Consider the following 25635-nt stretch of genomic DNA (forward strand, 5'->3'; position numbering starts at 1 on the left):
TGCATTTAAAAAATTCATTCCAACACGCAGCCTGATAACCACGTGTCTAGAAGAAGAGCCATTTCATGTTATGAGGACACCAATTACAGCTGGTCTACCTTAAGCTACTGCTCTTACGCGCCTGGTAAAGTCTTTGCTATCGTCAGAATTACCGTGATGTCTGACATGTTATCAGCTTTTTAAAAAACCATCTCCATAACTAAAATACAATTAACTGCCTTTATTTTAAACTCTGTTTTTTGAATCTGACTTTTTACCATTTGCACTGAGGCACATAGTTATTGGAAATGAGAGAGGATTTCCTTTATCAAGTTTGAACATACCTTATAAGTGAAAAATAGTTATTGTAACACCTTTAAAAGGTATATAAGCCACATGGGAACTCTCTTCAGTGTATATGACTAGAGGTGGGTTTTATTTCTTCACTGAGAAAATCTTATATGGAGTTTTAAAAATAAAAATAATTATGGCACAAGACCCTCTCTTCCCTCCTTAACTTTCTGGTAACTTCTGTGACTGTTGGAAGATATATTCATGTAACAGGATGCTAAGGAGGAACTTGCCTGTAGGTACTAAGTATTGCACGTTCTAAAGAGAGAGCTGCTGATAAGGGAGCCAGACACCCTACTTGGAATTTACCAACAGGTGGTGAATCCTGCCCTGCACAGTCAGCCTCCTGTCCACAGAGTCAGAAGATTGGTGCTGGGGGCGGGCCAGGGGGGCAGAGAATTGTCTGAGCCACTGTGGAAAGAACCGAGGCTTCTCCTCCCTTCCCATGGGAGGGGAGAGAGTGCATCCCCATGCAACCCGAGCCTAAGGAGAAGGTCTCCAAGAGGAATGCTCACCCGAAGTGAGGGAACCAGCCAGAAGGGGAAACTGGTATCTCTCTCCCTAGGTGAACTTCTGGGAGCAGATGCAGATAAACCAACCTGAACTGAGGAAGAGAGAACTGGAGGGAGATGTCCTGGCAGAGAGGAGGATTGGTCACAGAGCAGACTGCTCTGCGTGGCAAGGATGTATATATGTGCTGTGGATGAGCAGTCAGGAGGCGGGGCTCGTGCACTCTCCCCTGCATCCCACCCAAGGGGCGTGCACGTGTCCTACCTAAGAAGGCTGGATGGGGTTGGGGAAAGTCAGGCTAGAGCCACATTTCTCACATCAGGGACTGTGCAGTAGGGACATCCCTCCCCAGCAAAGACCTCCAGAGAACCTCCACAGATACGGTAGAACCCAGGGCGGGGCAGCTCCTATGAGAAGGATCAGAGACCAAGTTAGTGTTACCCTGAGAAGCAGTGACAACCAGCAGGGAGAATTCAGCCACTGTCAAGTAAGAGAGAGGCCCTTGTCCTTCTCCTGTATCCTCCGGCCCAGCTAAGTGCATGAAGGAGGCTGAGCTTGGCATGGGGGACATCCAAGGAGGACCGTGCCACCCTACCTCGGGTTTCTTTAAGCCTCAGGACTGGAGAGTGGTGGGGAAGGGCAAAGTTTGAATCATAAATGATATTGGAGTTTTATAAAAAAGTGAATTCTTCATAACTCAAAGTGACCAGGAGGTCATGCAGGCTGCCCAGAATGTCGATTGGCCTGTTGCCCACCAGGGAGGAGGGACTGGGCATGGCCCGTTTGGGAGGAGTTGACTGGAAAACAAAACTTTTAAGGTATTTGAACCCCTGTAGAGTTGAGACTGTTCCATGAACTGGCTCCATTTATATATATTTGTTTCAGGATTAGTAAACAGCCTCCATATAACTGAATATTCTCTCCGTCTTCTGGCGAGGTCAGTACTGGGCTGGCATTCCTCCCTAGCCATCCTGGCAGGCTGACACGTTGTGACACTTCCCTGTGTGACCACAGCAAGCCACTTAACCTCTCTGAATGTCCTTCTCTTCATCTGTCAGATGACAGGTGATCCCTGGGTTACTTCTAGCACTAAAAGTCTGTGAAAGTCGTAGAAGATGTAATTTCTGTAAAAGAACTATCTCAGAACTGTGGGTGACAGTGCTTTAAGGGTATCCTAGAAGTATGTTTGGCGCCGGTTAAGATGGTAGTCGTGCTGAAGCATGGAATTAATATATTTAAATCAGATGACACCTATTGGAGACGAGGCTGGGGGTTTAATGGCCCCAAGACTTAACTTGCTAGAGATTTAATTTTTGCAGAGAAGGAAGGGGAAGATGCCCCTGTGGAGAAAATAGCATGAAGTTTAGAGCAGAAACTGAGAATAGCAGAGCTGGTTTAAGTGGGAGGTGGTTGGAGGTGCCTTTTGGTCAGACCCCAGGTATCTTACTTTCTTAACAGAATGCCAATTACCTGACAGTCTGTCCCCAGCAAGCCATCCAGATGACAGAAGGGATGGAAAGCAAAGATGTAGGTGTGTGTGGAGCTGCCTTTGGAACTGGAGAGAGAGATGTTAAATTTCTGGTGAGCGTTTCTGGGAGGGTGGAGGTGGGGGAAACATTTAGCCAGGGATAAGCTTTCTTTTCCACAGCGCATTTGCTGATGATATTGTTCTTTGCTGGGTTTCTAAACTGTGTTGTGGTTCCATTCTTATCTCCTTCCTGCACTGATCTTTGTGCGCTCTGCTTGTGAATTCTGGGGATGTTCGCAGCGCTTGGCTAAATAAGTTCAGGCGTTCTGCCATTTTCTGTGATTCAATTTCATGGTGTCTTTTAGATGATGGAGTTCAGGAAAAGAACTCTGTAAAGGTCAAGCCAGGAGTCTCGTTGGTTTATCTGGTGGTTTCTGCTATAACTCCTGGGAGGGTGTTGGTTCATTTGGCATTTGGTTCTAAGCAAACGTTACTGCCTTTGAATAATTGTTGGTTGTTAGATTGTTAATGGTGTGGTAGAGAATCCGCATCATGGAGCAGATTCATTAGGCTCCCAGACACCAAATGGCATTCCCCAAAGTTTCTGGTTGAGGGACGGAGCTGAGCTTCCCAACCCCAGCCCCTCCCTGCTGTGCCTCCTTGGGGCCCCTCCACCACCACACATTCCCTCTGCTGGGCAGCAAACTGACACTTCTCCCTTGTTAATCACAGAGCTTTGCTCTTGAGAGCTCTGGAGGGGAAAAATCTCTCTAGGTTTATCAACTTGAGCAATGACTAAGTTAGGAAAGTCATTTTATTGCATTGTTTGCTCTCGGTCATTTGAAGATAAGAAAATTAAAATGTTTGACCTGTGTTAAAGATTTTTTTCCCATCCTTCTTGAACTTCATAAAAATATTTATCCTCTGAAACGAATGACATGAAGAGGGAAGGTATTTCCGTTCTCTTCGGCAAATGTAAAACACAGTTTGCTTTTTCCAAGATGTGAATGGATTGGTAATTTCCCTTGACATAATACTAATGCATAAATGGTCTTTTTTTTTTTCCAGCCAACCCAAAAGTGTTTTTAGGCAAAAGAATGACTTGAAAGTCAATTATTAAACCTCGGGCACCCTGAAAGTTTTTTTGGTGTTTTGAGTTGTTGTTTTTTTTTAAGAAATATGATTCTTTGCTTTTTATTATTTTCCTCCTTCCCTTCTTTGATGCTACCTTGGTAGCTGCCGTGTTTTAAATATTGACAAGATGAGATAGTTTTCTGTTTATATCAGCAGTCGTCTGTCTGTGAGATATGGACGAATCAGAACGCTGGATTTCCTTTCTCAGCCATCCATCAGGTTCATAATGTAAGGTTACAAATGGTTATTTTTCTCTTCCTGAACTTGAGCTGTGTCGTGTGTTGCAAAGTGTCGTCAGTAGCTATAGGGACCATGTCCTGGCAATGCAGAAAATTTGTGATGTCTAACAACTCCTGAAATTTCTTTTGTCTCTTATACTTCATTCACTGTGCCTTGTGACTAGTTAACGTGCAAACATTGTCCTAAAATAAGAAACATACTTGGTTTTGAAGTCTACAGTTAAAATCTGTCCCATGTGAGTTTGGCTTTCATCCCAGGTGTCTGCGTTAACTTGCTTTTACAGGAAAAAGGAAAAGGGTAAATTGATATATATATATACCCATGTATATATCAGTGTTATTCTTCCCCATTTTGTATTTCCCATGTCCATGGGCTATTCAGTCCTTTGTGCCTAACAATTCTTAAAGGTTCATGCACTTTACTTGTGAGAAATATTTGAGTATGATTTGCATGATATTATATATAAGTTTTATGCAAATATGGGAGGAGTATAGCCAGGAGAGGCACCATTACAGCTACAAAGTGGTTCTCAGCCTTTTTCTTTTTTTCCACTTGACAGTACTGAACTGATCTTTGGAATGTGTGTGAAATCATGACCTGTTTTACTCTGAGCTGCTTAATATTCAAATATTCACAGTTCACTTTTGCATACTTTTTAAAAATTCATTTTTGTTTGGAAAGGAAACATTTTAATGTCTGGGTTTTTTTTCCATTTTGTATTTTAAAATCCAATTCTATTTTCACACTCCGTTAAATTTCTCTTATTGGATAGCCTGCTGTCTAAGAGGTTGAGGCATTTGGTTGAGAATCACTAAGCAGAGCTCTTGGGGTGGCATGCAAAGGGCATCTTTTGAGGTGCCATGTCAGGCACACCCCTCCTCCTGTGCATGGGAATTTCTGGCACTTGGGGACCACAGTGTCTATACATTGCCTGGTACTGATGCTCCAGTGACCCAGCAGTTCCTCCTGAACACGTAAATTCTAACCAGTGCTTTTTCGTGTTCAGAAGTGGCCATCTCTGCTCTTTATCATCAAAAGGAACAAATTCAAGATAACCAGCTGCATTTGACCAAACCAGCATTCTTTATTCTTGAAGATGTTTTGAAAGAACTGCAGCAGCATCTTGTTTTCACGTGTGTGTGAATGTTTGTAGGAGACCTTTCCTTACATTCACATCCAAATACATGTGTACGTATTTATAAATATAGAGCTATATGTAGCCTTCTTCAAAGCTGTAGAGATAATGGAAAGTAAATGTAATTACATATATCATACATGTTTGGGTAGCCCATCTCTGTCATTTGTCAGAATTATTGAAAGTGAAACCTGAAAATAACAGTCGTCATTTAAAATCATTTTAGTTTTTCATTAAGTGTTCTCAGTAGAGAATAATGTTTGGTAATATTCAGATCTAAATTTACAAGCAGGTAGGTGGGAGCAGTTCCTAGTAGAAAAGATTTAAAAGCTTCTATTTAAAAAATCAATTAAATCCTAATTTTAAAAATTCTTTAAAGAATAATACAAGGCCTGGAAAATACCATATCTTCCTGTTCATGTTAGGAAACTAAGTCATAATCATAGCTTTTAATTATCTACTGACGTCCTTACAAAACTGTTTTCTCAGGAAGTAAGTAAGAATATAGATGATGTTTCCCCTTTGTATTCTCAGAACATATAGAATATGTGATATCTTCAGTTTCCATTTTGGGGGGTAGAGAGCTATGTGATATGATGTTTTAGAATTATATGTCTGGTGCACATGAACTAAAACCTTGCAGTTTTACCACCCTTTGAAATAATGAAAAGATTAAAAGCTACATTTTGGAATCCGCCATCCAATAAAAAGCTCTGAAATTTTGCAAATTTTTTTCTGTGTTATAACTAAATTCAGTTAGCAGTTTTATACTTTCAGCTGGTGGTATGAGACATTTAATGTAATTACATTATATTGGGTACGGCCCAATTATAATCCTTCAGACTCAGCAGGCTATGAATTTCTAGTTGGCAGTTGGCAAATACCTGTTAAGCAGAATCAATTCTCCGTTTAAAACTTTAATCTCAAATTATGTTTTTCTTTCGTATTGGAAGGTTAATTTTTATTTGAGTTTGAAGGGGTAGTTAATAATGTACATTTTCCTCTGTTTAACTGATATATATTAAAGGAAATAAATACATACGTATATGCCAAGTAAACAAGCTTTTAATCCATGGCCAAATTCTTGGACTGTTAAGAGCATTCAATACGTGAACCTAAAGAAAAGATTTTTCTCTAAGTATTTTAAGCTTTAAAGAAATATCCTGAAGATACTTAGTAAGAGGGCCTTGGATCATTTTAATTTCTCTTCTGCAACTTCTTAAGCCTTTTAAAAAGCACTGCCAGTCACTAATAATTTACAGTGTGACAGGCTTTTACCCCAGGCTTTTTCGATTTTATTTTGTTATTCTAACTAAATAGTATTGCTTCATTGTAACCCATGTTTAGATCTACTTTTCAGTAAAGATAAGACTTGATTATAAACCATTATTTCAGGCAAAAGACTTTTTAAGTCTGTTTGATTTTTATTTAATATTTAACAAGCATTTTTAACTGGGAAAGTATTAATGTTTTAAACTTACCTGAAGAAATACAGATATTATCTAGATACGAGTGTACTATTTAACAAGAGCTAATACTGGGCTTCAAAACCGAAATAATTTTATATGCGAGGCAAAACCCCTTCTTGGCTTTTTGGTCTCTGCAGCTGCTCCATATTAGCACTGCTCTACCTCTTTCCTCCATAGCTCATTCCTGCTGTAATTCAGCCTCCAAAAGCATGGAGACCTAAGGCACCCTTGTTCTCCAAGCACTTTTGTTTTTACTGTCCGTCAACCAGGTGAAGCTGAATGCCACCCCAAGGATCAAGGCCACATCTGCCCTTTACAATAGAGTAATGAGGAGTCCATCCATTCCCACTGAATTAATTCCAAAGAGAAAAATCAACACGTACAAGCAGAGTCTTCTAAATATTCTTAGATCTAAGGTTAAAAAAAATCAGTTGATGAATTTCCAGGAAGAAAGGAAAATTATTTCCTTATAAATTCAATTTTAAGAACACTTTTCCCTCTGTTTGAAAACGAATTTCTGGAAATAGCACTAAGTATGACAAAATTCAGTTTCTATTTCCAGAAAGGTAGATTCAGTCCCTGTAGGGAATTTTTAAAATATTTGGACTGGAGCAAAGTTTTCTGGGCCTCAAAGAAAATGAAGTAAGGATTCTGTTTCTCTTCCCTATAATTATCTCCCCCCATTGCACGTAGGGAAAGTGTGTCAGATCACTCTGGATTCAAAGCAGTGGTTTGTGATTTCTGGACAAAGTGGAGTCATAGGAGAGCAGATGATGGCGCTGCCTAAACAGATTAAATGGAAGCACCACTGATTTCTTCAAGTGGTTATCAAATAAGAGATGGAAATGATCTCCAGACTGAGGTGCTGTATGCTGGGGCTTGTAATTCCCAAAATGGCTGCTGCGACTTCTGTGGATGATGTAAATATTTGCATCGGCATTCTGCTTTCAGTATATGTGGAACTCACATTGAAATTCAATTATAAAAGTGCCTGAGTTAATTCAGCAGTTAGAGAATGAGTTTGCATATGATTTGCATGCTTAATGTACGAACACCTCAAATGTCCCCATAACCCCAGCTTCACCCACCCATCCCCACCCCTACCCCACAACCCTTGCCCCACAACCCATGGTACCCCCAGCTCCTGCCATGTCTGTTCAGGCTTTTCTGAAAACTGCCCATTGAGCTTGGCCAAGGTGAACCTCAGCTAAATGATGACAGGGCTAACGTGAAGATTGGATGCTTGCTTTGGGTTGTCACGTCAGCGGACACTGGATCGAAGGATCTTTTGAGGTCAACCAGCTCCTTTTGTATCATTCCACAAAGTTGTGTGCCAACTTCTGTTGTTCCGTTAACAGTGTTACCTGTGACTTAAATGTACGACACCTGTTTGCTATGTTGTTGTTGCTTTATCGAGGGAGGGGGGAGAACAGGGGAAAAGGTTAATGGGGGGAGATTAGAGGATGATTTGCTAGATGTGAGGAGAGCTTTTAGTTAAGAACTCACAGCTGCATGTTTCCAGAGTTTTACCTTATTTAAAGGTTATTACACTCAGCTTCAAAATAATATGGAAATTTGCATATTCTGCATTTTTAATTTTATACTAGTTTTTTTAAGACCAAATCACAACCAGTTGAAATAAAGACTGGAGAGATAATAAAGATCCAAACATTTGAGAGAGAAGGAAAAGAAAAGATCAAAATAGGAAGCCAGAGGAAAACTTACTCCTAATTAATTAATTGCAATCAGTTATTGCTTTCACGAAATAACAGTTTGTATAAACATGAAGAAAAAACTCAAGAATGAGTCAGGGATGGGTCATAAAACATAGGATTTCTGTTTAAAAATGCCAAAGTAAGTATTCCAGGTAAAGCCTTAACAATATCAACAGACGGGAGATGGGAGAATGGAGCCCTGCGAGAGTAAATCAGCAACTAGAACAGAACTAACACACAGAGTAGCTCAGGGCAGAGCGTAAGAGACGAGCAGAGGGGTTCTGACTGGTCACACACTCTGGTGAGAAGCCAAGGAGATAGATGCTACGAGGCTCACTTTGCTCTTCCCGTGGTTGGGAGTCACCCATCTTAAGGAGAAAAGCTACAGGCTCTCTGCTTCATGAAAAGGCTTGTGCATTCCTCTGCCTCTATGACAAGGCCTTTGCATTCCTAAGGGGCTCTAGAACTCTTTTGTTTTTTAAAGCCAGTTAGAAATTTCCAGACGGCAAAGCGTACGCCTAACCCTTTCCAGTAATGACAGCCACCTCATATTCCTCCTAATGTAAGTCCAAACTGCACAGGGAAAAAGTGGAACGGTAGTCGTCTTCCCCAAAACACACATCCTATTTAAGCTACTCCTGGAGACTTGGGGCTCTTAACCTTTTGAACTTTCTAGAGCATTTCAAAGAATTTAATGAAGGTTATGGACTTTTTTCCCCCAAAACATACACCTACATCCAAAATTTGGCATTCTTATCCCAGACTTCTTGAAAGTCCTCCTTAAGAAATCCTAGTGCCAACCCGTTTGCCAGTACTTCTGTGGAACTTTGTCTCTAGCCAAGGTTTTATTTGGTTTTGGAGCTCATGAGACCTCTTTATACTCTTCCAGCTCCTGAGAAAGGTAATTTCTCATAATTCTGTAAGACCAACCAAATCCAAGTTAGAGGGAGAGTGGCTTTGGAAATCTGCCTGTTGTCTAGATTGAGTTATGTCCAACAAAGAACCAAATCTTGAACAATCAGAATCTTTACGAGCGAAAGGAGAAATCTCCCAACACAGGCCTTTGACTTTATAGATGCTCATACTAAACCATTACAGTAATAAAACATATCAAGGTTAACCTCATGGAAAATGATAATTAAAATGATAGAATGTCCTTCTGTCTTAGGTCTGTCTTTGTGGACATTTATGTACTATATGATACACCAGCATATGGGAATGTGCTTGTATTTGTGATTAGGATCCTCAAGTACATGCATGTGCATGTATGACCAAACCTGGTATTTAAATATTTATTTTTCATTCATGCTTTAGGTTTTCTGAGGGAGCTGGCTGAGTATATCCAAGACAACCACAGTAGTATTGTATTGATACAAATGAATTCAGAGGAGGGAAACTAGGTATCATCCATTAGTATATTTTTCTTCTAAAATTCTGTTTAGTGTCACACCTACTGTATCTTTTCTCCAGAGATATAAAATTATTCAGAGTACATGGTACATGTCCTAACTGGGAACTGAAACCGATGGAACTGTGTATTCTGAATGCAAAAGCAGTTCAAACTAAAAATTTCAGTCAAGTTTAAAAACAGAAAAGTCTTTCAAAGATTGTATGTTCTTTTCTGTTGGAACAGAAAATTAGTAAATCATTTATGAATATATTCATGTTTTATTTTAAAATTACTTACCTTAGGGTGTCATTCGAAAAATAGAATAGGTCAACTTCTTTCATACCTCAAAAATTAACTCAGCTTTGGGAAATATGATGCTAAGACATATAAAACCATAACAAACATATAATATACATTTGCACATTTACAGCACACAGGTATAAGATGAACTCAGGCCAGCTATAGGGAATGAACTTGGCCTACTGCTCATGTTACCTCCAGAATAAATGTGATTTTCAGACAGGAGACTGGGGAGAACCTTCCATTACCTTGCGACCTCCAAACGAAGCCACAGCCTCAACTCCAGTGCAGTACTGGCAACACCACCCGGAAAAGCTCATCTTCCAGTCGTGTGATTACAAAGCTTTTGTAAGTTACCCAGAATTCAGTACTTGGGTACCAGCAGGGATAGAGGGTACATTTCTAACCTGTTTACTTTTATATTGAAGGTATCCCCAAATGTCCATCACTGAAATTCCTAAAATGTTTTCCCTTTCTCTTTTTTCTTAAAGTAGCCTTCTCACCACAGAGAAAGTCCAAATAAATAGAGCTTTATAACCCTTTTAATCTTGTAAGCTCAAGGTCTGTTTTATCTCCTTATATAGTTGTATATTTTAAATTAAATGTGATAAACTGCTATCTTAAAATGGAAATGAGTATAAATACAGCACATATAGACATTTCCACTTACAAATCTCAAAACATTGGGTCTACTGCTCTATATAAATACCAGATTCTTTTCATTGTCATCATTTGGATTATATTACAGTACTGGGCTTTTTTTTTTTTTTTTTGAAATAGGAGAGAGAATCAGGCTTAGCTGAGAATTGTGAATGATATGAACAGGTAGATGTTCAAAAGATACCATTGGTTTGGGGGCAGGTGGTTGTCATGACTACAGCAGGGAAAGTGGCTGAACCCAGGACAGAGCATTGCAACTGTCTCTCTTTAAAATAAATGTTTCCATTAGGACAAAGTTTCCTGATACCTTAAAAGATAAGGATTTCACCACGATCATTTTCCTTAATTTGATGAAGATGTGGATGTTCTGATTATCTCACAGTAGTTTAGGCTTTTTTTTCATTTTGTGCTCTCTGCACCCCTTTAACTGCTTATATCTTGAAGCATTGGACTCATTTCAATAGTGATCTTCCCAGAACTGGGGGATTGAAATGCCTCCCTCCTCCAAGGCTCAAATGCCAAATCCCTGAGCCTTTCTTGGAAGGCTTTGACCAAACCCTCTGCTATTGTGCCCTTGCACAACCTCTTCAAGTCAGAGACCTCCCGGGTCGGTAGGACTGATTCCCAACCCAGTTTTTGCAGAGTGCCAGGGTCTCCTCAGTCATGTCAGGAAAATAATTATTTTAATGCACTCTTTTAAAAAAGACATATAGAGCTCTTTCTGTTTTTTGAAGGGAATTAGAGAAAAATGATAAATGGGAAGAGCCCCGTTGAAGCTTCAAAAGGTTGAAGGGGAGTCAACTGATAGAAAGACAAAATAGACATTTTGCTAAAAGCTATTTGCGCCCCCAGCCAGAATTTGAAGCATGCGTGATGATTTGTACCAAGGCAGTATTGGAGCCGATCACCTAACGGCAAAGTGGTTGGTCATTCCTGGGAGGAGACATTCAGCCCCATTCAGCCCCTCCAGTGTCAGTTTGCACCAAAGACTCAGCTCTCTGGGCTGTGGAACAACTGTGAATGACATTCCCCCTCCCCGCACGCTCCCAGCCTGTTCTCAAGTGGATCAACCACAGGGCACACAGCTGTGAATGAAAAAGGTCCAAAACTGCATCTCTGCCTCAGAACAGCCTAACGTTAATTACCTATGCAGCCAACTAAGTCCAAATGGGGTGCATGTTGCTTAGCTTCTCAGCTGTCTCATACAGCCCTGTAATTACATAGATAGTGATGTGATTTATTTTTGCAGACATAGCTGCCTCAAAAAACAAGGGAAAACATTTTTAGATGCCCCCGTTTTGCAGTTAAATATGATCTGAAAGATGGCGTCTTTAGAAACTGCTACAGTTTTATTATAAAGAGCAATTTACAGCTTTCAGAACTGTGCTTAATTCTGCTGCATTCTCTCTATACGTGCATTTATTTGTTAGAATTAGTTACCGTTAGTTTTTAAAAGTTATGCAGCAGCCTACAGCCAGGAAACCTGGCCAGTAGTACTTCTACAGTCTGCTTTTAAATTGCTACTCATATTTATATTCTGTTTTTCATAAATCGTTAAATTTTTTTTGTATTTCAGTATTTAGGTTCTATGCTGATAAAAGAGCTCAGGGGGACAGAATCAACCCAAGATGCTTGTGCAAAAATGCGGGTAAGTTTGCCAAACCATTTTATTTCTAGTCACTGAAATACTAAATACTGGCTGTGGGTACAGATTGCCACTTTTCAGATTACTATTTTCTTCATCTGTTGGTCTGCTGAATCACATTGGTGTTATATAAAAAGGTGTTTGGGTTTTTTTCATGTTTTTATATTTGAGCTTATGTCACTGTAGTTTGAGCTGATGTCTATTTAATTCAGTTACTCTTATTTTTAAAGAGTTAAAGTAATTTTATATACATTGATCATTCTCCAGATTAGGAGAAAAATGACCTTTAGTTTACTACAAGAAAATGTTTTAAGCACCCACTTGACAGTCTGAGAATATTTACTGAAAAGACTGCCAACTAACTAAAAATTAACAAATGGAGAATATTGAGAGCATATTATAAAAAGCTCATTTTCCTTATGAGCCTTCTTAATTATTCATTTTTTAATGTAAGAAAAACATTCAGCTCTGAGCTGAATCATATAAGGACACAATGTTGACAGAAACGGCAATTCCAAATGTCTGTGATTGGTGGCTGCTGAGTTCTGAGGAGTCTGTATTAGCCAAACCGATTCTCACTCACACTGCAGATCCATGTGACCTTTTTCTTTCATGTGTCCCTATTCTTCTTCCTCCATAGCACATGTGTAGAGGATATATGGTGATATCTGACTGATGATACAAATTAAGAATATCGGACTTAGTCCATATAGCAACTAATCAGGGTCAAATTTAAGATCATTAGCAAGTGAACCCTAACTTTTGTCATTTATTTTATATGAGCACCTTTTGATGGGAAATACTTAAAAGCATATAATTTAACAGTTACAAAGGTAAACATGTAATGTCCATTGCTCATGAAAAGCTCAATACATGTGAATCTTCATGAATTTGACACCTCAGTAATGTAATCGTCATTTTTTTTTTGTAATCGTCATTTTAATATTTTGATCATTTCAGTAGCAGAAAAACTGAAACAGCTATCCTTCTATTTGATGTAGTTATACTTAAATTGTCAGGACCAGTGAATCTTTATCCCAGGTACTGTTTAGATGAAAAACACTGTGACGCGTGCAGCAACTCAAGTTCTAGTTCTGTTGCTGCTTACTTGCCTTAGGAGTCAGTTTTTAGTCATAATAATAATAACTGGTAGCATTTACTGAGTAGTTACAGTGTGCCAGTCTTCTGTGCTGAATACTTTGAGTGTTCAGCTCATCCAGTCTTTACTACAAAGCTATAAAGATTAGTACCATTGTTGATCCCATTTTGCAGATGGAGAAACTGAGGTTTAGAGAGCTTAAATAACTTTCTCAAGGTCCAGCAGTGAATAACTTGCCAATCTGGGACTGGGTCTGTCTGACTCCAGATCCCAAGCTTTTAACTACTACATTCATCTGCTTCTTCTGGGCCTCATTTTCTTAGAAAGTAAGGACATTGGACTGGATGCCCATTAGGGTTCTTCCTGGTTTTATAATTCTGGGAATCTTGTATACTAAATATCTATCTGATCTAAATTATGTCACCAGTGAACAATAAGAAATGGGAAAGGTTTTCAATCATCAAGCCTCATAATAATTTTAGAGCTATTTATGAAGATGTCTAAGAAATTAACTTGGCATCTCTGATTTAATACATCTGAGTCCAGCCACTTCGATGTGGTAATGAGCACAAATAGCGCATAGAGCACATAGCACCATTTAAAATACACCAAATCTGTGATTTGAATTTCGGTCAATTTCTTAAAATTAAGTGGATCTGAAATTTCATTTGGATAGCAATAGCAAAACCATTTTAATAGTCTCGGTGGAGAATAATTTAGTTAAATACTTGTCTGTTGCTTAAAATGAAAAGGCCATCTATTTAGAAGCCAGTCTTCTGTTCTTTGGGGTGTTTATCCAGTTTGCTGCCCTTGGTGTTATTTTGGGTAGTTTGCGTGAAGATAAGAACTTTATTGCTTCTTAGGATATCATAAACCCTTATTTCCCATCTTGATTAAACAAACATCAGTCTTTGATACAGTAGCTGAAGTTGCACTCACTGGGTTCACCAGAGCCTTTCACGACCAGAAGCGCAGATCTGATCTGCTACGCGGAAGTATTGAATTGTGAATTAGAGCTCTCACCAACTAAAAATGGTGTGGATCTCAACTTGCAGTTGATGTTCAGTTTGAACATCCAGTTGCTGTTTTCTCTCTTTTCAACATGGTTGCATTTCAGCCAAAAGTCCCAGTGTAATCCAGTCTCCCCAGGGGAAATACTTGAGAGCACAGATGATCTTAAAATTGATGTACCGTAATGTCACTGTGCCAAAGTATGGCGCACTAAAACTTCACCTGGTTTCCTCTTTCAGTTCAATTGAAAAAAAAAAAAGTTTTCAATTCAACAGTATGAATTTTAGCTGAAATTAAAATGTCTTTCCCAGTAAGAAGTAAATCAGTGCAGTTCCTTATTCTGAGAACTATTTCCTTAAATGTGTTTTTGTTAACAAAGATGACTACAATTCGGCTCCTGCTGTCACTGAGTACGATTCAGTGGAGGAGGCCAACATGTTAACAGTAATTCTAGGAGTAGCAGAAGTATCACCATAGAGGTGTCTTCATGTTGCCATCAGGCGTGGTCTCCTAAAATCGGTTTATTGGGATTAATAACAGTTAACAGTTGAGAGCTGTGGGCCGGGCCCTGCACAAGTGAAATGTACATTAATTCATTTAATCATGAGATAAGTATTGCTATTGTCCCCACTTTCCATATGGGGAGACAAAGGCCAAGGAAGGTTAAGTAACTTGCCCAAGGTCACCCAGCCAGTGAGTAGTGGAACCAGGATTTGAACCCAGGCAGTCTAACTCCACCACCCATACTCGAATCCCCAGGCCGTACCACCTCTCACATGTGCCAGTGGAACGTTTATTGTCCTGAATTTTAAAATAGCTGAAAAGGTGGATCATTTATGTTGATAAAGAAAGAACTTTAGAAACCCTCAAAGAGTGTGTAAGATTAGTACCAACTAAATTAAACCATTTAGCTAACAAACATATGTAGTAATTTGGGCTACATTCCAATGTACTAACATAAATAAAAATTTCAGGAGTTTTTTTTGCATCCTTAGCAACTATAAATGTTTTTTTCCCATAACACTTACTTTAACACATTCAGTTTGCCCCAGCAGAAACCACAGTTTTCCCTTCTCTGATAGTCATGATTGGTTATTTTCTGAGTTTATCTAAACCTGTTTATTCATCTCTAAGGCCCCATCAGTTCTGAAATAAAGATAATTCTACACTACTCTCCTGGTGTTCTATTATACACCTATTATTTCAATTAAAAATACACCATAACTAACAGACATGTGTGAGATGATAGTCATTCATATCATTCTGCAGTATGGAATCACTTCTCTCTTTGTTTGTTCAGGTTAACCAGTCTCTTTCCTCTTCAAAGTGTCTTAAGATTTTTTAATTAATAGACTTAACTTTTAGAGAAGTTTCGGGTTCACAAGAAAATGGGACATAAAGCACAGAAAGGTCCTTCCATCACCACCACCCTCACAGTTTCCCCTGTTACTAACATCTTGCATTAGTGCGGTATGTTTGTCACAGTTATGAACCAATATTGATATATTATTATTAACTGAAGTCCATGGTTTACATTAGCATTCGTTCTTTATGTCATACAGTGTTTTGGGTTCTGACAAGTGCATGATGTCATGTGTCCGCCATTACGATACCGTACAGAATAGTTTCACAGCCTAAAAATCCCTTGTGCTCCACCTACTCACCCCTTCTCTCTGCTGCTACCGTAACACCTGACAACCCTGACCTTCTTGTTACATCCACAGTTTTGTCTTTTCCAGAATGTCATGTAGTTGGAATCATACAGTATGTAGCCTTTTCAGACTGGCTTCTTTCACTTAGCAGAATGCATTTAAGGTTCCTCTGTGTCTCTGGTGGCTTGATAGCTCACTTCTTTTAATCACTGAGTAATATTCCATTGTATGGATGTACCACAGTTTGTTTATCCGTTCACCTATTGAAGGCCATCCTGGTTGTTTCCAAGTTTTGGCATTTATGAATAGAGCTGCTGTAAACACTTTTATGCAGGTTTTCATTGTAAGATTCCCCCCATCCCCGGAAGAATTATCTTCTGAATTGTGTTTAGTGAGAAAGAATCAATAGAAACTTGCAAGAAACCCTGATCATTTTGTAAGTAAAATTGTAGTTTTTGCCTTATCTTTTAGAGTTTTTTTTTAAAATAAAAGCCTACGAGACTATCCATGTCTTGCTACTGAGGCATCCTTTTAGGAAGGATCATTTCTGTGAATTATTTTGCACCTTAGTGGTACAACTGGGCTGCTTATTTCCTTTCCCATGATAGCTTTACAGACATGTCTATTTAAAATTAAAAATTTAAAACATATTAATAATATGTCAGGAGTTGTGACAGATATCCGTTTAATCTGAACACATTCATTTCGTGCTGCCTTTATGTTCCTGGTTGGGTTTTCCAGCTAGATTTGGGCTCAGAGCCAGAGTCTTCCTTTCTAAAAGGGTTCCTGAGAGGAATCCTAGCTCTACGGTCCTGAACACGATTCTGCCCTAACATATTCCCCACAGAACATGGAACCTTCCCTCTGTCACACCTCACATAACACTGTGTGACGTCTGGTCACACCTGCCCTGTGCCCCTTAGAAGGCAGGAACCGTGTGTGCTGTGTCCCCAGGGTCTGCTGATAATAGCTACCTTACGAAGTAGCTGTGATGGTTCCATGAAGTAATGCCTGTGAAGGGCCTAGCTCAGTAAAATCTTAAAACACGTGACCTCTTCCTCCCAACGTTGGAAAAACAAGTAAATCGATGGATAGATTTGCTTTGGATCATTTCATTTGTTTTTCCCCACCTCTGATGGGGTCCTTACCCTGATTTTCTATGTATACAGTATATATGAGAGTATTCAGAAACTTAGGGACCCTGCACTCTTCTTTCCAATTTTTAAAGGTCATTGCCAAAAGCAAGAAAAAAATGAAGGAACACTGTAGATACGATGTTACATGTAATTTTGCATTTCATATTTAGGGGAGGTGATTTGTTCCTAATTCTATTGGGAGTTGCTTCTTTTAACTAATGTGTCCACAGGACTGAACTTTACAAAGCAATAAATAGATTGCTTGGGCCTTTCAGTTCTCTTTGGCATGATTAGCTCCCACTTCAAGATTCTACGAGGTACAGTGTTTGGTGAAGTGAGGGATTTGTTCTGGCAACAGGAGGTCCTACTATTCCGTTTTGCCTCCCTAGACTTACTCATACCCCATCCCCTAACCCTGACTTTTGCCCCAGGGAATATTTATCACTAATATATAGCACTCTCTCACTTCCCTCATTAAATGTACCATAAGGAAACATCTGCTACTGTAAGTGGTAGGCCATTCTATTCAATTTAATACTCTGAAATCTGACTTTCCCCTAATCCCATAGTTGACGGTTAGAAATGTTCACAGGTGTCACAGGTGTTTGCGTTCAAGGACATTTCCCTAAAAAAAAAAAAAGAAAACAAAAGAAAAAGAAATATCTGTTCTCAACTGTAATAAGGTAGAAATCGGCCTTTCTGATGTAAGAAAGGAAATATTTTAAAATTACGTTTAAGTCAGGAATAAGCAAATCTTCCAGTGTACTTCGGTTTTGGAACCTCTATTTCCCAAAAGGCTTAGACAGTTTCACCATGGTTCAGACTTCTTGTTGAGTCTGTTCCCTTTAACTTTATATGCTTTTTAAACTTTTAATCTGGAAACAATTCTAAAGTTGAATTTTAATATAGATTTCCAAATACTCATCTGTGCCTTGGTTGAAGTGTGAAGACCATCTTTTTTCTGTGTTTGCAAGGAAAGAAATTAATGGCAGAGAATGGATTGGAAAGCTTGAAAAAAGGTAGATTTTAGAATCAGGTAGAAATGTTAAATTAAGAGGCTCTTTCCTTAGGAGAGGCTCGAAGTCATGTTTAGTCCTTCCGTCCTCATACAAATCCCTTCTCTGAGGAACTGTCATTTTCAGAAATAATTTCAGGGACTACTTCTTAGGTACCAGGCTGGGAAAAAAACCTAAAAACAACTGTTTTTTAAAAGTTTCTGTTGCCCAAGTTTCAGGAAAGAATCAAGTTTTATCTTTCACTCTCTCAAAAGTACTGCACGAGGCAGGTAAACACAGGTCTAAGCCCTTGAATGTGGTGTGTGTGTCTGTGTGTGTGTATTAAGATAGCAATACACACAACGAAACAGCTGCCCTTCTAACCCCTGTCACTGTGCTTTGCTCATGTGTACTTTTTGCTTCGTGAGTATTGTATTTTCCTAGGAGTCTACCCAGTGGAACACCAAACGGTCCCAATCACCGTATCCCATATCATCTTCATGCCCCAGTTCTCTTTACTTTTTATTTTTGTTTTTATTACTCTCGTTACTGGCTTTTCTCCCATGTAACACCCTCACTGCTCCACATCACTGAAAGATGTCATGCGCCTCTTCTGTCTTTAATTTCCACTTGTCTGAAGCCCTCTTTCTAAACATAGTGAGTCAGTTGTTTTTGGTTCAGATACATTGTTCTGCTGAACATTCCCTGTTGCAGCCACCGTTTCACTGCAGTCCGAGTATGTTCCGCAGAGGTTATTCAGTTACGCTGACAGATTTTGATTTTACTTCTGCCCTCCTTTGCCAGTGGGGTGCTGTGCTTTGAAAAGCTAAGCGAACGCATTAATCCTCAGAATAACAGTAATAGCCCAAATCTATTGATGTTCACTACATGCTAGGCACGGAATTATGTCATCTCACAACAGCTCCACAAAGGAGATGCTATATTAACATACCCATTTTACAGATGAAGTAACTAAGACAAAGGGAGGTTAAAATACCTAGCCACATAGTTTGAAAAGGGTGGAGCTAAGACAGAAATCCAAACATACCCTCCTGTGCTCTTACTGTAGTGAGTAGAGGAGGCCCTGGAGGAAGGAGCTTATCATTGGGTCCCTTCATAAATTCAGGATGACACCACACACACACGCACACACACGCGCGCGCGCGCGCGCGCTCTGAAGCTGTACTTAAATGTGATAGACTGAGAAGGTCCGTGTGTTTTTGCACGTTTACAGTTGACTTTGCTAACTTAAAAAATCTTAAATTTTTTAAACTTTACAGTTGCTTCTTACAAAAGCGATACACATTCACTATTATTCAACTTTCAAATAGGGATATAGAAAAGAGAAATAAAAACAACTGTAGTTTTACCACCCAGAAGTGGTAAACACCCCTCTGTTAACACCTCGTTTGTACATAATCCTCCAGACTGATTAGTTATGCACTTACAGGCATCACCTTTCGACAAAAAATGGAAATATTCTGAGCCTGTTTATAATCTATTTTTAAATACAATATACTTTGAAACATTTTTATTCCAATAACTGTTCGTCCCCAATATTATTTGCACTGGTTGAACAATATTCCAATCCATAACTGAACCAAACTTATTTAACCAGTTCCCCTTTTTGGTCATTAGGTCATTTTCAATTGTTTCCAGTTATAACCAATACTTTGGGTAACATCCCTATACCTCAGTCTTTTGCAGCTGGTCTGATTATGTCTTTAGAATAAGCCACTAAATGTAGAATGACTGGGTCAAAGAGTATACACATCTTGAAACTCTGGGTAAGTATTGCCAAACTGCCTTACAAAAACATTGTTCCAATTTTTACTCCCAGAAGCAGTCCAAGAAGACGCGTTGATGTTTGCTTGTCACACCTCTCAGGGGCATAACTTAATATCTTGGATGTGTTCCTAGTTGAGGGTGAACTGGGGAACTTTTACGAGAAAACATACATCTCCAGCATGACCTCTGGGCTTATCAGCTCTATCTGGTCAACATCTATTCTAGACATAACTCTAGAATCTGTCTTCAGGACCCAAACTCTTTATTTTATGTGCAGAATGTTTTATACTTTCACAGTCCCCGAGGAACCAAGGGTGAATTAAATACTAGTTAATTGCTCTGAAGACCAAGAGCTGCAGCTAACTGCTAACTAAGGATTTTTGGAAATCACTTGTCAAGTGGAGCATAGTGTGTTTTGATAAATTAATGTCTCTCTGAATTAATGTTAAGATGCAGTACAACTGAGTCTATATGTATAGCAGCAGAGAACAGTTCTGACAGTGACTTTCAATCAAATTCATCAACTGCACCTTTAGAGCAGAAGTTCTCAAAGTGTGGTCCCCAGACTGGCAGCATCAGCAGCATCTGGGAACTTGCTAGAAATGCAAAATCTTAGGCCCTACCACAGACGTACTGTCTCGGTCTGTTTGGGCTGCTGGAACAAAAATACTGTATACTGGGAGAAATTTATTTCTCATAGTTCTGGAGGCTGGGAAGTCCAAGATCAAGGCACTGGCAGACTTGGTATCTGGCGAGGGCACTTTTCCTGGGTCATAGATGGCCGTCTTTTCACCATGCCCTCCTGGCAGAGGGGGCAAGTGAGCTCTTTCAGGCCTCTTTTATAAACACATAATCCCACTCATGAAGGCTCCACCCTCATGACCTAAGCACCCCGCAAAGGCCCCACCTCCTAATACCATCACACTGGGCGTTAGGGTTCAACAAATGAACTTCGGGGGGATACAAACATTCGGTCTGTAGCGCTTACTGCATCAGAAACTCTAGGGGTGGCACCCAACAGTCTGTTATTTACCAAGCACTCCATGTTATTTGAATGCTCTGGAAAGTTTGAGAACCACCGCCTTGGTCCACTGGGCATTCCAGTAAGGCTGCTGTGTAGATAGGCTATTCTGGTAGAACAGTCTGCCACAGTGCCTGGATACCAGCCAGGGCCAGAGGAATAGAGAGAGAGGGCATTGCTTTGTGCTGTGCAGACCTGGCCAGGGTGTGTGAGTTACTCCACAGTACAATAGCCGAGTCTTATGCCGGAGGAGGAGTTTGAGTGGCTGCTGCTTGCCCACTGTCTCTTCTTGTCACGTGGCCTTACTTAGGCTCTGTACTCGCCCAGCCTTTGGGTCAGAGTCCTTGTGACCAGAAAAGCCCTTGAGAGGTCATTTACCCTCATTTTCCAGCTAAATGAGACTTACCCCTAAGTCATTAGGGATAGATGAGGGAAACTCTTATTAAAGACCAGATGGAGAAGCTTCCCAGCTGTCCCTAATAATCATTCTGTCCTCTCAAGAAGTCTTTCCTTCTCATCTCACTGCTTGCAGTTTGAGCCAATTTTCTGTTGCCAAAACGAAGTCCTAACCCTTCCCTCCTCGAAGCTGAACTTCACAAGATCTGTGACGCGTTTGCCACGCCATAGGAGTCTCTCGCTGCATCTCTAGTCACATCCGTGGTTCTCCTCCAAGGTCTTCAAAGGCCTCCATGCCTGGCTCTGAGTACCTCGGCTCTCTGAAAAGTCTCCTGAGTTCTCCGTGTGTCGAGAGGCTGGGACAGTGATCCTTCTTTATAAAACTGGCTTCTTCCTCGTTGCTGTACATGAATTCATTTGCTCATTCCTTTAACAATCATGGATTTCAGCAGCTTTTAGATCAAACCCTATGAAATTGCTGATATTGAGCCATTTTTGACCCTTAAAAAAAAAAAAGACAACTTCATAGGGTTCACCTGAGACCATGTGCTAGTCATTATAAGAGAGACAAATCGAGAAAGGCGTGGGCCATCCTCAGGTGCCTGAGGGGAGCAGACAGCCCCACCCCAGAGCAGCAGACGCCAAGGGACGGCAGAGGCTCACAGAGCAGGCTGGGGGAGCAAAAGGAAAGCCGTCCCGTCGGCTGGGAGGCCAGAAAGTGACTTTGAAACTGAGCTTTCCCCAGAAAGTGACCTTGAAACTGAGCTCCAAAGGGTAAGAGTTCATGTTAAATGGCTGATTTGCGGTCTGTTTTTTCTCTGTTAATAATCCCCGCAGCGTAGCTGGTTTTGCTGCATACAAAATCACCACAATATTGCTTGTTTGGTGTATTTTTTTAATCATTTGAAAGTCACTTGAGGCTACCAAACATAATTGTTTGATCCTATTTTAATTTACTTGCTGAAACTGAATATAATAATTAAGTGTTGAAACTAAGGAAAATATTATATGGCAAAATTAATAGTTATGGGGCTTCCCCGGTGACACAGTGGTTGAGAGTCCGCCTGCCGATGCAGGGGACGCGGGTTCGTGCCTGGTCCGGGAGGATCCCACATGCCGCGGAGCGGCTGGGCCCATGAGCCATGGCCGTTGAGCCTGCGCGTCCAGAGCCTGTGCTCCACAACGGGAGAGGCCACAACAGTGAGAGGCCTGCGTACCGCAAAAAAAAAAAAAAAAAAAAAATTATAACTCAGCACTGAATATCTAACTAGAAAGCGTTCTCAGGGTAGCCGTGTGTAGGTTAAAATATGCTCTAAGTTGGATGGCAGTATACCATTGGGAAATCTGTGCCAGTCTGTGCTTAAAATACGCCAGCAGTTATCGGGGTATTGTAAGAATGAAGAGTCAGTGACCTCCTCCCCGCGGACTGCCTCACTCTTTTTCCTCTCTGTGCTGATTACTGGGCACAGTTGATTCCTGTTAAGAGCATAAATGTCACTCTGGACTCAAATCCAACATTACAGCTCACAGCTGAAGTGTTTCCAGTCCCAGTTATAAACCTCTTTGCTCTCATTCACACTTGTGAAAGTCCTGCTCTGAGATGCAAAGATCCCTGCAATCTCACAAGGATATTCTCATACTGTTGATTCTGCATTAGAAAATGAGAAACTATTGATATTTTCAGGGTGTGCTGTGAGGCTAGAACAAAAGCTCAATGGCAAATTCTTACTTGATACAAATATTCCAAGCAGTTCATAATTTGTCATTTAAAAGGAAAAGAAAAAAGATGGTGAATTTTTGGATTCACCAAGGTTGATTCCTTCCTTGGTGAATCCAAAAATCCCTCTTGAAAAAAAAGAATGCTTTGAAAGTGTTCAGTTACTTTTCCTATTAAGTACAATATTTCAGAACAATATTCAGTCCACCTCCAGATAGAAAATTATGATCCCTGTTCTGTATGATGCTTAAAAACAATATAAATCCAAGTGCTAAATAAAGGACTGGCTTTAAATTGAACATTCAAAAGTTGCATTTTATTTTAGGTTTCAGAAATGTAACATCTCTATATAACTAAATACTGTTTCTCTTAGAATAATAAAAGGATGGTCATCTTAATTCAGGAAATTGTGAAGAAAATGCAATGGAATATCACTCTATTCTTTCAGCTTTCAGTGGGAGAACAAGATGCTGCAAAGGTTAAGTTAATTTGGGGCATTACCCCTGAGTATGTAGCTGATTAGGTATGCAGAGGTCCTCATTACAAATTAGTCTCTCCTGTGAAGCTGGCACTGAAGGGAGGGGCTTTGAGGACTCCGGGAAACCTCAGAAATTCCACAGAGTGGGGCACAGTAAAAAGCAATTAGAAACAAAAGGGAACCACAAAAGAAAGTTTGCCCTGAGCATTTTACTGAGGAAATGGGCCTGAAGAAGAGAATTCTGTTTATACAAATAAATAAAGCTTCAATGTTTAACATACACATATGGGCGTATTCACCATCCAGAAACACAGCGAAGCATGAAGATAGGTCATAGAAACCAAGCTGCCTGAGAGCAGATGCTTTGTAACCTGAGCAGTGGTGTCCAGACTAGGTGCCTTTGTCCCTGGGCAGGAGAAGAAGGTGATTACAACACTGAAGAGAAGCTGGGGAGGGTGGGACTTCAGCTGCCTGGGACCAGGCTGAAGCCCCGAGCTCACATTTTGATATCTGAAAAGCCTTCCTAAAATGAAGCACTTATTGGATTTCTTGCCTCCCTGGTTAGCCAGTGAAGACTCAGTATATTTACCTTCTTTCTGTGCGCTTTCATCTTTCATTAAAATTATGTGTGAATAGACCTCTCTAAAGCTCTGTAAAGTACACCATCAGAAAATCCTCTAGATTCTAGAGTCCAGAAAGAGGTTGGATCCGTATCTCTTATAGAAATATAATCACCTTAACAGAGGTGCATTACCCTGAAGACCTCCCACAGCCCCTTTGAAGTCTGCGGCTGGCCAGATCCATCATCTTTTTATCTTGACTCAGTGGAAGAAGAAGTACAGTTTGGGCTGCAGGTTGGAACCTGTGGCCACCCGCAATACAGCCTGCATCGGTGGGACCCCAGTGCGGCCTCCAGTTAGGAAAGCAGGGCTTCTTGCCACCCACGGAAGAGAAAGAAATGACCATCCTTTATCTTTTCTTCTTTGTTTAGCTTGGCTGGACATACGATGTGAAATCTTAGTATCAGGACAGAAATCCCCGCTGATGCCCTCATTTCAGCCTAAGAGCCTGTGTCCTGACCTGCCTGTCTTTCTAGCTCTCTGGTCCCCCTCTTGGCATTCATTGCACCGTGTTCTTTTCTGTGTCTGCTGTCACCGTTGTCCTGAAGCTGCTCTTGATAAAATCAGCAACAAATTTTTCTACTTGCCCAAACCAGGGGTTTCACCCAGGAAACACAGTAAAAGTAGCGGCCACTCCTATGTGTGCCAGCCGCTGTGCCAGGCACAGATTTTTAGGCCTTTTTAGTCCTCCTGGCATCAGGCACTGCTCCCACCTTCTAAGGAATCTTCTTCTGGACTTGTGATACTGCTGTCAGGTTTCAGACTCCTTCATTGACTCTTCTTACCCATTTCTTAAGTATTAACCATCCCCTGAGGGATGATTCTTAGACCTCCTCTAGTTCACTCTTTGAGCCACTTTATCTGCTTCCATATCCTCAGCCACCCCCTCAATGTGGTTGGATTTCCAGATCTGAAAATGCTTATTTCCAGTTTTCTAGTGGACATCCCCACAGGATTATCACATTCGAGAGGGTTTCATGCGAACGCACATCCCCCTCCAGGGTTCCTATCTCGGCTGACGGCCTCTTTGTCCGCGGTCCTCCCGCTCGCCCATCTTCTGTCCGGATCAGTCAGCAGGTCCTCGTGATTCTTCTTTATCAGAATGGTGGCCCCCCCTTCCATTCTCCAGAGCATCTACTTCAACTCAGGTGCTTAGGTTCTCTCATTTGAATTTACACCACAGCTTCCTGCCTCCCTGCATTCAGCCTCTAGCTATTCCAGTCCATCCAACCACCAGAACTATCTTTTTGCAACAGAGATCTGATCCTACTTAAAAGCTTCCAGTGGATCCCAGCTTGGTGGAGTAAGTCACAGTCTTCCAAACCTATTGTACCAGCCTCATCTCCCACCAGTTACCCAAACCCACTATATTATTTCTCATTTCCAGATGTTTATGTGTGTGTTGATTCTGCGGCTAAAACAGCCTCTGTGTCCTCTTCTGCCACATGGAAAATTCCTATCCAACCTTTAAGAGCCAGGTCGGTCACCCCTAGCGGGCAGCCGGTGTTAGTTAAATGAATGGATGAGGACTTGCCCACCTCCTCGTGCAGAGTGAGGCTCTCCCTGCTCAGCACTCTGGAAGCATTCTGTTCACATCTCTGTCCCATTTGTCACCATTTGCGTTATAGCTGCTCTCCGTATCAGACCAAGCCAGGAACGGTGACGTGTGCTTCATGTGCCCCTTCCTCTCCCTCTCCCATGGCAGACGTTCCCAACCCTCTTTACG

The 25635-nt window shown here is 40.6% G+C and overlaps 1 protein-coding gene across 25 annotated transcripts in view; it reads left to right on the forward strand.

The window, feature by feature from the left end:
• Positions 1–25635, forward strand: part of ANKS1B (ankyrin repeat and sterile alpha motif domain containing 1B) — a 1162364-nt gene that overhangs the window by 1095230 nt on the left and 41499 nt on the right. For 10 of the 25 annotated variants that reach the window (XM_060307130.1, XM_060307131.1, XM_060307126.1 and 7 more), the window contains 4 exons: positions 2299–2421; positions 3599–3670; positions 9911–10039; positions 11928–11999. The exons of 1 other annotated variant lie outside the window; for it this stretch is intronic. In XM_060307130.1, coding sequence (XP_060163113.1) covers positions 2299–2421; positions 3599–3670; positions 9911–10039; positions 11928–11999 — 396 coding nt within the window. Of the gene's footprint in view, positions 1–2298; positions 2422–3595; positions 3671–9821; positions 10040–11927; positions 12000–25635 lie in introns of those variants that run through there. 14 more of the 25 variants (XM_060307133.1, XM_060307135.1, XM_030856294.2 and 11 more) reach the window with 4 other exon arrangements.

This window comes from Globicephala melas, chromosome 10 (assembly GCF_963455315.2).
Source record: "Globicephala melas chromosome 10, mGloMel1.2, whole genome shotgun sequence".
In the NCBI taxonomy this organism is placed as follows: Eukaryota; Metazoa; Chordata; class Mammalia; order Artiodactyla; family Delphinidae; genus Globicephala; species Globicephala melas.